Consider the following 12976-nt stretch of genomic DNA (forward strand, 5'->3'; position numbering starts at 1 on the left):
TCACCCATCACTATAATGCAGTCTTGTGCATCAAAGCTGCTAACACACTCACTCAGCTGCTTTCAAAATATATATACACATATACATATTCATACTTGCTGCTTTCATCCATTCCTGTTGCCACCCCACCACACATGAAATAGCATCCTCCCCTCCAGTGATGTAGTGCCAGGAAAAGACAAAAAAAAGGCCACATTCGTTCACACTCAGTCTCTAGCTGTCATGTGTAATGCACCGAAACCACAGCTCCCTTTCCACATCCAGGAACCACAGACCTTTACATGGTTTACCCCAGACTCTTCAAATGCCCTGGTTCAATCTGTTGACAGCACATCGACCCCAGTATACCACATCATTCCAATTCACTCTATTCCTTGCATGCCTTTCACCCTTCTGTATGTTCAGGCCCCGATTGCTCAATATCTTTTTCACTTCATCCTTCCACCTCCAATTTGGTCTCCTGCTTCTCCTTCTTCCTTCCTCCTCTGACACATATATCCTCTTTGCCAACCTTTCCTCATTCATTCTCTCCATATGTCCAAACCATTTCAACACACCCTCTTCTGCTTTCTCAACCTCACTCTTTTTATTACGACACATCTCTCTTACCCTTTCATTACTTACTTTCTTACTTTCTTACACTCTATCACCTACTTCCACGACTCCTGCTTCAAGAGTAGTGCTATTCCTTCCTTTGCTCTTGTCCTTTCACCAACCCCTGACTTTATTTCCAAGACATTCCCAAACCACTCTTCCCCTTTACCCTTGAGCTTCATTTCACTCAAAGCCAAAACATCCAGGTTCCTCTCCTCAAACATACTACCTATCTCTCCTTTTTTCTCATCTTGGTTACATCCACATACATTTATACACCCCAATCTGAGCCTTTGAGGAGGATGAGCATTACTTGCATGACTCTCTCTTCTGTTTCCCCTTTTAGAAATTTAAATACAAGGGGAGGTTTCCAGCCCCCCTCTCCCACCTCCTTTAGTCGCCTTTTACAACATGCAGGGAATAAGTGGGAAGTATTCTTTCTCTCCTATCCTTTGGGAAAGGGAGTACTAAAAAGGATTATTGTACAAGGCTTCAAGAGCAGCTGGACCACCTTCACTGGTAACTGCAGTTACTGATATATCTTTTATATAGGTCAGCTGTATCTTTTTAATGAGTTAAGAGTGGATATGATGAGAGCATTGTTTTCCATTTTCTCCTACCTCTCAAATCTTGGTCTTTGACATAATTTTATTTTTCATCTTTAAAGTCTCTTTATATGTTCACCTGTATACTGTGTTTTATGTTTTTTTTTTTTTTTTTAAAAACTATGTAATGAAATTAATGCAGTATCATGGTTTATGCATTACAGGAATGTATAAATGAACAAGGATCCCATTCATGCTCATGTCTACCTGGGTTTGAACTGGAGGATACCTATAATTGCAGTGATGTTGACGAATGTGAAGACAGCAACTTCGGCTGCTCTGACACTTGTGTCAACACTTACGGTCATGCTTATTGTTCCTGTCCCTTTGGCTTTTTCCTCGCCAGTGATAACAAGACATGTCACGGTCAGTCAGAATCTGTGCTGTTAATCCTATATTGTTAATTGCCCATGTTAATCCATTTTCTAAGTGTGATTCCATGTTGCAACAGCTTTTCCATGTGTACATTCATGTGCTTTCATGATTGTTGTTTGGTTAATACAGCTATTATTATTCAGTTTTTCATTGTAGATTGCTTGTTGCCCATATTAGTTACATGTTGCCAGTGTCAATCCTCATATTGTGACAAACTGCACCTCATGTTGATATTAGTTTCACTTTGTCCTGTCAGCCTATAGTGCCACTTTTATGCAGTGACACCACCAGTTTCATGCTCTATATCACTGCCATTATGTTTTGTCATCGTAAGTCCCCTTTTTGTTACTGTTTATCCCATATTTCCAATGGTAGTTTCATCTTACCACTTTTATTTTCTTCTTGCCACAGTCTTTTTTATGGTATGTCCTGGACATGTAACTCTCTAGCCTTTTACTGTTTTTTCATTTCGTTAATGTTCTTCCTTGCACCATAGTCTTATGTTATCATTGTTATTCTGATGTTGTCTCAGATAACGCTTTATCAGTTTTTGCCCCATGTTGTCACTGTAGTGCAATAACAGTGTTCATGTCTCATTCGACCAAAGTTTGCCACGTTTCATCCTACTGTACTGTAAGTTCCCTGTTTTCACTGTTGTTTCATTTTATGATTTTTTTTTATTTTGTGCTGTCATGGTAAGTTTCCCATTGTCACATGTTTCATGTTATCAGTTTTTATTTTGTGCTGCCAGTTCCTTATTGTCACTGTATTCTCAAGTTACCACTGTTATTGCTGTGCTGCCATTCCTCAGTTTCATATTCAAACTTTGACCCATTTTGCTGCCATTAGATGCATGTTGCCACTGCTGGTATCATGATACCAGTGTTAGTGCCTTATTGCCCTTTTGGTCCCGTTTTGCCTCTGGTGTTCATTTATCGTCTCTGTTGGTCATTTTTTGCCATTGCTTGTCCAGTGTTGTCTTTGTTGGTCCCTTGTTTATCAACCAACCTCTAGAGGTTTATGAAAACCTGTTTTGACTATGGATTGACTGCTGCAGCCAGGATTCAAACCTACATGTTTGACCCTGGACTGCCCATGAATGCATCATGGTAAGGAACACTTACTGCTACACCTTGTTAGTTCATCATTGACCCTGTTGATTCAATGCTATTCCTATTATTCCTTTGTTCCTTCTGTTGGACTTGTATTACCCTTTTTGGTTTTTTATTGGCTGTGTTAATTTCATGTTTCCTTTGTTGGTCTCATATGGTCCATTTTTGTCCTTTTTTACTCCTTTCAGTCCATTGTTCATACTGAGTCTTTTATTAGCTCTATTTTTGATATTTGAGGTTTGTGGATGTTAGCATATTAAGAGAGGCAGGAAGTGGGATATTGTGGTAGTTTTAAGAATAGATAAAATGACATAAGTGGAAAGAAAGTGGTGAAAGTGAGTGAGCTCCAAAAAGAGGCCTATATGCAGAGATATCGAGAGAGCTTGAGTGATAGATGACATATGGTGAGGGTAAATGAAACAAAGGAAGTGGGCAAGTGCTGGAAGATATTCACACAGGGAGACAGTGAATACATCTGCAAGTGAAGTGTGTAGTATGTGATGCATGAGATGTCAGTGTATAAGAAAGTTAGATTGCTGGTCAAAGAGAAGAGAAAGGTTTATGGACACTACTAGCTGGGAAGGAGTTTGAGTGATTGAAGAATATTCACAAGAAAGTGGCAGGAGGTCAAGAAGAGGATAGAAGAGCTGAAAAAGAGGGTAAATAAGAGATGAGGTGAGAGAATATTAGCAAATTTTACGGGATATATGAAATTGATTTGGAAGGAGGTGATTAGTATGAAGAGAATGAGAAACCAAAGGGAGAGATAATGAAGGGAGCACATGGTGATTTGGTAACAGTTAAGGAGAGGTAAGATAAGAGACTTAGAGTATTCTTACATAATTTTCTGTCCAGTAAAGAAGTATGCCCCATATCCCTGCATGTAGCTCATGTTTTGTAATCAGCCTCTTCCTTTCAGAATGACAGTCTTGGAGCATACAGTCTACTCACCCATCCATTTGATCTGAGACAGAGCTTACCTTGCTATAGAAGTTTTCAAGGTTCATGTTGCATGACCTTCTTTCTTTGAAACCTTGGTGTCTTTGAGTTAATTTTCTTCTTTGTAGGTGGTCATTCATCTGCATTTTGAATATTTTTTCCATTGTTTTACAAACCACAATCATCAAAGAGACAGGCCTGTAGTTCACTGCAATTTTCCAGTCTTTCTTAAATTAATGCACAGTATTTGCCCCCTTTCACATCTTTGGAACTTTTACTTCCTCTAGTGTTCTGATGAACAGTATCTCAAGAGGCCTAGTCAGTGCTTCCCAACTTCTCAGATCTTTCTTTTTTAGAGTTCTGTGATGTTGATAATACCCATTTGGAACAAAAAGTCCCCTGCAGCCTTGCCATATTCCTTGGTTGATTCCTCTGTTTTTGTGGATCACCATTGTCTCCTGTAGGACCCTGAGCTTCAAAGTTCAGGGTTTTGGAATTTGAAAATATTCATGCAAGTATAAAAGTTTGGAAATGCTTGATGGATGGCATTTACATAGCAATTGTCTTTGTACTTAAAACAGTCCTCATCAGTTTGTAACCTTTTAGGCATTCATCAAAGATTCTGAAGTGGAAGTTATAGAAACTTTGAATTCAGAGTCATTGATTTTCTTTTTTGTAGCAATGCTTATGAGTCAAATTAAACAAATCTGGGTTGTTTGACCCAAGAGTTATGTGCATAATGGTTCCACTTTTCATCTACCCTTAAGAATTTTGCTCAGAATTTATGACCTTTATTCACTTCAGTTTCTGTAAAATCTTCTGGATCTTACTAGTAATTTCCTAGGAAACCATTTTCTTCTCTTGGAGCAAAAGCTAGTCATGCTGGCTTACCTAGGCTTTATGCCAGAGCACTTAATGTCTGGGAGGTAGTATATACCTCATCATTCCTCAGAACTCTGTGTGGCTTAGGAGTATTTCTTTGTTAGCCAGTGAAGTTATATGTACCTTCATATCTGTAGCTGATGTGAAAGTTTTTTCTAGCCCTGTGCCTTCATGTAGTAATGATCTCAATGCTCACGGGGCTCAACATGAGGAAAGAAAAGTGGGTTTTGAAAATTGAAAAACATTTTCTATCTGATGTGCTACCCTGTGAGCAGTTTTTTCCAGTTCTTGCCCTAACTAGCATTCCCCTCTACAAAGAAGAGAGAGAGAAAAAAATCAGTGCTGTTGGTGGCCACCTTCATTTGGCTTTTGAGAGCCATGGGGCAGTCACCAATTGGCTTTAAGAGCAGAACCTGTAGTTGAGGCCTTTGCATTTTGAATTGGCTGAAAGGAGTGGTGAAGTGAGGGTTTATCACCAGTTTGATGAGGTCAGGAATGAATCATGGCCTGATATCCCCGAGGAATATCCTATGCTTTTAGGGTACCACCATGAAGAGAAAAGTATTTTGACTTTCAGAACCCATGGTAATGGTTGCTTTTTAAACTAATTTTCATTGAAAAGTATCATTACAAATTAAAATATTAATACTGCATTATGTTAGATTAATGGTGCTCTTAAACTATTTTACATACTATACATACAACTGCTGACTCAAACTTTATATTGATGTCCCATTTTTCTTGGATGTCCTCTTTGCTGGTTCTCAAGTGTGGGTTCTGTATATGACATGAAAATGCTAAGTTAAGAGTGGAGAATACTTAAGAAAAGAGTTTAAGATACTAGATTCCATCTCTACATTATTTTAGAATTTTAGATAAGGTGACAGATTCACTTCTGTACAGTAAATTTTTGATAATTTTACTGAAAACAATTGAGATATGAAGACTTGAGAAATGTAACTGGATAGGCTAAAGCAGTAAAGGACCTTGTGAATTCCTTTGGCCAATGAAGTGTCTGTTTATGAGCATCTACCCATTTTCTGATAGATAAGTTGGATTGGCCAAATATTACATACCTTGTATCTTTAAATCCAGCCCAGATAGCCTTACAGGTTTTGAAAAAGTCTGGGTTTCCGATTTTGGTAATTATTGCATATACACTTGTTCACATCAATATTATGATGATTTAAGAACAGTATCACTCTGTTCCATGATTTATATTTATTTCATTGCTATAGGTTTTTACATATCACGATTTTAGGAATCCTTTGTTTTGCCATCATATTAAAATGAAAAGTACACTAGTTTCATTCTCCATGCACAGTCATTAAATTTACCTTCCTCTCTCCTCAGATGTTGATGAATGCTCAGAAGAGAAAAGCTGTTCTCATGGATGTGAGAACATCAATGGCTCTTTCATCTGCACTTGTCCCGATGGTTTTCTCCTTTCACCTGATCTCATTTCTTGTCTTGGTAATATGTATTTTCTTTGTGTTTTATGTAAAATTTTCTTCTCTCTTTGAATTACCTTATTTTGCTGATGAAAGAGCTTTGTGTTTGATAATGGAAGAATGAATTGATAAAACGGAGAAATATATTGGATTTATTTTCAGTAATGCTGAAATTAGCGGTCACGCTGCCAATTTGTATATGTTGAGAACATTTGTATGAATAGATGCGACCTGCTAGTAACAAGGCTTTACTTCAGCACCTTCAAGCATGTTGGGCAAACACATCTACATGTTAAGAGAGTGATGGTAGTGGATGATAGTCAGTGGAAATCCTTCTGAAGAATTCTTTTCATTGGTATAGATACACAATCAGAGAGGAAGCCAAAAAGGGAATTTGTTTAACTTAAACATCAGCATGTGAATAATGTTATTTTTAGTCAAAGAAAACCACTTTTGGGAAAATAAGAATGCACTCAGTGACATCCAGACAATGATACCTACCCCCTATATCTCACTTTTACTTGCAAATGATTTCGTTGCCATTTGAGTCCTACTCACTGAATTGCATAACCTACTTAAAGAAACCCCACAACTTGTTCAGTTACATTAGCTACAAAATGGTTTCTTTATGTATCTGCAGGCTGATATTGAAGTACACTTATAGGAAAAATAGGGATGTATTCATAGACCTTGAAACAATGCTACTTCCTCTTTATATCTCATAATTTACAAATAAATTCAAACTTCCTCTCCACTTACATCACATCTACTCCTTGATGTATTTCACCTAAATGCCTATATTTGGATATGCTATCTTTTATAATGATTGTTGTTTTGTGAGATGTGTTATGCAGATAAGGAGTTAAGAGTGCATATGAACAAAAATAAGTAAGGAGATACAGTAGAGAGGTGAGACATTGTGTTTTCAGAGTAAATCTGGATGAGGAGGACCTGGAGGGAGTGGAGGGCCTTAGATACCCCGGAGTGGATATGGCAGCAATTGGACCTTAGACACTAAAGTGAGCCATAGGGTATGTGAGGGGCTAAGGTTAAGGTACTATGTGTATTTTGAAGTTTGTGGAAAGGCCATTGTCTCTGTGGTTAGAAAATGGATATGTTTGATTGTACAGTAGTCCCAGTGGTGTTTTATGGTTGCAAGGTGTGGACCACAGATAAAAGTGTAGTAAAGGGTGGATGTGTTGGAAATGAAATGCTTGAGGACAGTATATGATATGAGGATGATTGGTAAAGTAAGAAGTGAGAGAGTCAAGGCATATGGAGCAGCTAGAGGAAATCATAGAATGGTTGGTGGGGCCTGGTTGTGGAAGGGAGGATGTGGTCTCAGCACATTACACATGACAGCTAGATGATGGATGTGAGCAAATGAGGGCGTTTCTTTGTCTGTTTCTGGTGCTACCTAGCTAATGCAGGAAACAGTGAACAAGTTTGAAAGAAAAGAGAAAAATATTTTGCCTCAAAGGTAAGGCATTCAGTTTAAGAATCATAGGTCTCGTATGAAGTCAACCGCTTCATAAGGGCAAATCCCATTTTATTGTATAATGGAATTGGAATTTTGGGTTTTCCATATTTAGATCAAAATTGGAACATATTGATAAAAGTCTGTGGAGCCTGGTTGTGGATAGGAGTTGTGGTTTCTGTGCTTTACACATGATGACTAGAGAATGGATGTGGGCAATGAGGCATTTTCTTTTTCTGTTCGTGGCACTACCTTGCTAATGCAAAAATGGTGAACAGGTATGAAAAAGTTTAAGAATCAGTGTTCTGTTGATTTGGATTTTGACATTCTCGGTGATGATGATTGTAGAATAAGGAAGAAATGATCAGATTTTTTTTCTCAGATTTTAATATATGTGCCATTCTTTTTTTCAGATTTGAATGAGTGTGCAATAGACAATGGTGGTTGTGAGCAGATATGTGAAAATGTTGCAGGCTCATTTTTCTGTGACTGTTTGGAAGGATATGTAGTCTCCCCTGGTGGTACAACATGTACAGATGTTAACGAGTGTACTGAGGACAATGGTGGATGTCAACAGGTAGGACTATAAGTATTCTACAGTATGTTGGTATACATTTAGCTGTAAAGAAAATATGCATAAAGCATCCCATTACTGACTTTATAAAGGGTTGTACATATATGAACTTTTCTAGTTATTCCTGTCACTGGTTGTCTGCATACATATATAGCAAGAAATAGTAAGGCAATGGACTTAGAGGAAATAATCAGTGCATTGTGTATATCTGAGGTGAGTGATACAGATTAGGGATGCCAAAAGTTATGCAAGTAGCAAAGAAAATATTAGAGTTTACAGATAATTGTATGAGTAAGTTCACAGGTTTAAGGGCAAGGTTTTTCTGAATGGTACTGCCTCAAAACTGAATGTAATGTGAATTATGAGTAATTTTGGAATGTTTTAGGGAAGTCACATAGTTGAGTACCAGATACTGGTGAAATTAACAGTTGTAATATTTCTTGATTGCAGGAGTGTGTAAATGAGGAAGGGTCATTCTTGTGTTCATGCTTCCCTGGTTATGAACTGGAGGATGACTTCCACTGCAGTGATGTAGACGAGTGTCACCTGCAGCTGACTGAGTGCCAGCATGAATGCTTCAACCTTCCAGGCAGTTATGAATGCCTTTGCCATGATGGTTTTGAATTAGGTCTTGACAACCATACCTGTATTGACATAGATGAGTGTGGAGCTTATAATGGTTGCTCTCATTTTTGCACCAATTACAATGGCTCATATACTTGCCATTGTCCACCAGGGCTATTACTTCAGGCTGATGAACATATATGCACTGATATTGATGAGTGTCAAGAGGCAAATGGCGGTTGCACACATATTTGCTCAAATTTTGATGGTGGTTATAAGTGTTTATGTCCTGAAGGTTTACAGCTCTTGCAGGAAGGAAGTGCCCATGAAAAACTCCACATTTGTGTAGATATTGATGAATGTCTAAATGATAATGGAAACTGCAGCCACCACTGCCACAATTTTGAAGGTGGATATGAATGTAAATGCCCTGCAGGTTTTACTCTTAAACAGGAGGAGGATAATTTAGTAAATCACACTGAGTGTGTTGATGTGGATGAGTGCACTGTAGATAATGGGGGATGTAGTCACTTCTGTGTTAATACTGAGGGTGGAGTAGAATGTCAGTGTCCAAAGGGCATGACACTTCCTAACGCAGCAGAAAACAACATACTAGGATCCCAATGTCAGGATATAGATGAATGCCTCAAAGACAATGGTGGATGCAGCCATTTGTGCATCAACCTTCCAGGTACATACGAATGTGAATGTCCTGATGGCTGGCAACTTGACATCCCTGAGGAATATTTTTATGATTATGAGGATGATATAACAAACTTTGAGGTTTTCAGTGAAGTTATTTGGAGGAAATGTATTGATATGGATGAATGTGGTGAGGACAATGGAAGATGCAGCCATATCTGTCACAATGGTAATGGAGGACACAAGTGCTCATGTCCTCCAGGATATTGGCTTGGCAAGGATAACCTCACATGTTGGGATATTAATGAGTGTGATGTGGAACATGGAGGTTGTTCACATGAATGCACCAATACTGATGGATCCTTCACATGCTCATGTCCTGATGGTTTTATGTTACTGGATACCACAAGATGCCTTGATGTTGATGAATGTTTGAGTGATAATGGTGGGTGTTCACATCACTGTTTGAATCAGTTGGGAAGTTTCCACTGTGCTTGTCCTCCTGGATTCTTGTTAGAAGATGACAATACCACATGCATAGATGAAAATGAATGTGGTAAAGACAATGGTGGTTGCTCACATGAATGCCATAACCTTCATGGTAGATACACATGCAGCTGCCCCTCCGGCTTTGTACTATCAGATGACAAACACAGCTGTGAGGATGAGAATGAATGTAAGAAGGTTAATGGTGGATGTTCTCACAAGTGTATAAACAAGAAAGGTTTCCATAAATGTAAATGTCCTGCTGGACTTACCTTGGCTGTTGATGGCCTTACTTGCATTGATGTAGATGAGTGTGGCATGAAGAATGGAGGCTGCTCTCACCAGTGTGTTAACCATGAAGGTCATTACACCTGTCTTTGTCCTGCTGGCTTTTTGCTTGCTTATGACAATCACACATGTGAAGACCTGAATGAATGTGATCATGATAATGGTGGCTGCAGCTATAAGTGCATCAATATAGAGGGTAACTATGAGTGTCACTGTCCATTTGGTATGGAACTCGGGAAAGATGGACACACCTGTCGTGATATTGATGAGTGTGCCATCAATAATGGAGACTGTAGTGGTCAGTGTCATAATACAAGAGGATCTTACAGGTAATTACACCAGAAAATTGATATAGTTTATATTCTAGTGAGTTTTATTGTCATTTACCTAAAGTACATATTCATCAATATTCATAGGTAATTCATAAAAAAAGATTTATGTACCATTAGAATTTTAGCAGAGTAACAAATATCTATATATTGAGATATTTTCTTAGACATTTCCACTTTCACGTTATGTCATTATGATTTTCTTTGCATTTTCAGGTGCGAATGTCTTATTGGGTATCGGTTAGGAGTAGATGGAATTACCTGTGAGGATATTGATGAGTGCTCCCTTGCTAATGCTGGTTGTTCTCATGGTTGCATCAACACCAAAGGATCCTTTATTTGCACGCAAGTTACCCCTAAATTTTCTATAGATAGGTAGCATAGGCAATGTATCACCATAATATGTAGAATGTCATTGATATGCATCATTACTTCTTTAGTAGTTACATAGGTTTTTATGAAATGATAAACTTCTATAAAAAAAAATGCTATTTTTCAGAAATTCTTTCCTCACATTTTCTCACCCATGAACGTACCACTTGCTTCTTTTGGGTTAAAAACACTGCTTTACCTTAAAGCATATGGGTTATTCGTAAAGATTCACCCCATCAATCATCATCAAACACTTGAGGTTAGCAAATACTCATGCGCAGGGTCTTGGTAATATGCAGTACTCTGCCCAGGCAACTGTTATTATTGTTGTTATTGTACAACTCTAGGACCTTTTTCATAAAGGGGCTCTTGCAGCTTCAAGGCTATGCTGCACTCAGTAGCAGAGACAGGATAGAATCCCTTGAAGTGAGAAATCCTTTGACAAGACTTTACTTTCTTTTATCAATCAATGAAGATATGCCCTCATTAATGGTATCTTTTCATTCATGGTGTAACCTCAAGCAATAAGTCTGGTAACATTGCAAGGCCATCCACTCCCGTTTATATCATTTCCTAACATTGTGCTTTGTGGTGGACATGCTGACCTTTTCTTGATGCCAGCTTGGTGTCCCCACTTTCTTTTCTGGCCTTCAGAGAAGTGTACCAGACACTAAGGCCTGGAGCTTTCTCGTGAGTAGCTGCTGGTTTCCATAGTTTCTGTGAGGAGCTCAACTACATGAAGAGTGACCATTATGATACTTCCTCCTTTCTTTGAACAAAGCTGTATATTTTTCCCCCTGTTTTTCTCCTCTCCTTGAACAAAGAAGATGTGGAATTTTTTTCTTTTTTCTCTTTGCCTGTTCCAATAACCTTCCCACCTTTAAAAACCAGGTCTACAGACACATGAGGACCTCGTATTAATTTCTTTGTTTTTGTTTTTGTATGCTCTTCATTTTGCCTTTCATTTGAGATGGCCTTGACTGGGGCATGTTACAACTTACAACACAACTTTAATATCCAAACTAAGGCCACGTAAAACACTAAGCAAAACCAATGAAACTTCAAAAAGTACTTTTTTACCAAACTTTGAGAAATTATCACTGTTCTCTGCTGGAACTTCTAAGAATTTCTAAGGAAAAACTTAATGTCAGTGCCATGTTAGCATCTATGAAAAAAAAAAACTTTGTAAGTTGACAATTCTGCAAAGAGAAGGGTCTAGAAATTGGTCTCAATCTGAAAAAGTTTGACTATGGTCTGAGTTTTGACCTTCCAATTAGTACACAGACCTGAAGTAAGGAAGAAAAGCTGCTCTTATTCATGGAATATCTTTTAGTTCTTAATGGTTTAGTTATAACTGTTACTGAAACACAAATCTTTGTTTGTAGAAAGTCATGGTAGTTCACTTTCTAAGGAGAAATGATATTCTCAAACTTTAGAAACTATAGATGTTGGTACAGCAAAATTGCTGTTTTTTTCTTTTTTTCCTTATGGACCATCTTTACCCTCTCAGCATGCTGTTTTACCTCTCTGTGAAAGATTATACTAACTCAAATAAAATCTTATCTCTGCCTTAATTTCATTACTAAAGGTCACTAGTGTACAGCATTTGCTGGACTGTCGAATCTGTATCTATTATCTTTGAACTTTTCAGATGTCCAGCAGGATATCAGATTGGAGAGGATGCTTATACCTGCCTAGATATAAATGAATGCCACAGTTCTCCCTGCCAACATGATTGCTTCAATACCCCTGGATCATTCTACTGTTCCTGTAACCCTGGCTACAAACCAAGACCTGAGTAGGTTAAGCTGCTGTATAGCACTGTCATTATATATGAAAAACTGTAGCAGTTAAGTGTATTGGTTGCATCTTTTCACCCATGAAAGCAGTACTTTAGAACTTTTCCTTGGTCATCAGAGTATGAGTTCAACACAGTGACCCCCTCTCTCATATGTATGGTTTATATTCTTCAGTAAAATCTGTAGCCTGTTTTTTAGCCTGTAACACACCTTTAACTACTGCAGTATAATTCAAGCATTTTTTTTTCTCTGATTTCCTTCATATATGTTTTGCTTATATTAATGTTAAAAACTTAGTGCAAACCTTTCTAGATATGTATGACATCACGTGTAACAGATACAGTTCCCAGACTCCAGATTGAACTAGTTTCCAGCCATCACTGAGTTTGTCTGAGCAAACACCAGTAATTGTAAGAAAACTCCTTCAGACGGTGAACTGTGCATTTTGCAAGGTCTTTATTATTGCCTTTGTCAGATTTATTGGTTG

General features: G+C 38.0%; 1 protein-coding gene across 8 annotated transcripts in view; it reads left to right on the forward strand.

Annotated features, from left to right (window-relative positions):
- LOC139764080 (uncharacterized) overlaps window positions 1-12976 on the forward strand; it is a 671778-nt gene that overhangs the window by 548542 nt on the left and 110260 nt on the right. For all 8 annotated transcript variants that reach the window (XM_071690559.1, XM_071690560.1, XM_071690558.1 and 5 more), the window contains 6 exons: window positions 1364-1565; window positions 5861-5980; window positions 7849-8012; window positions 8460-10318; window positions 10535-10663; window positions 12342-12488. In XM_071690559.1, coding sequence (XP_071546660.1) covers window positions 1364-1565; window positions 5861-5980; window positions 7849-8012; window positions 8460-10318; window positions 10535-10663; window positions 12342-12488 — 2621 coding nt within the window. The remainder of the gene's footprint in view (window positions 1-1363; window positions 1566-5860; window positions 5981-7848; window positions 8013-8459; window positions 10319-10534; window positions 10664-12341; window positions 12489-12976) is intronic.

Source organism: Panulirus ornatus, chromosome 48 (assembly GCF_036320965.1).
Source record: "Panulirus ornatus isolate Po-2019 chromosome 48, ASM3632096v1, whole genome shotgun sequence".
In the NCBI taxonomy this organism is placed as follows: domain Eukaryota; kingdom Metazoa; phylum Arthropoda; class Malacostraca; order Decapoda; family Palinuridae; genus Panulirus; species Panulirus ornatus.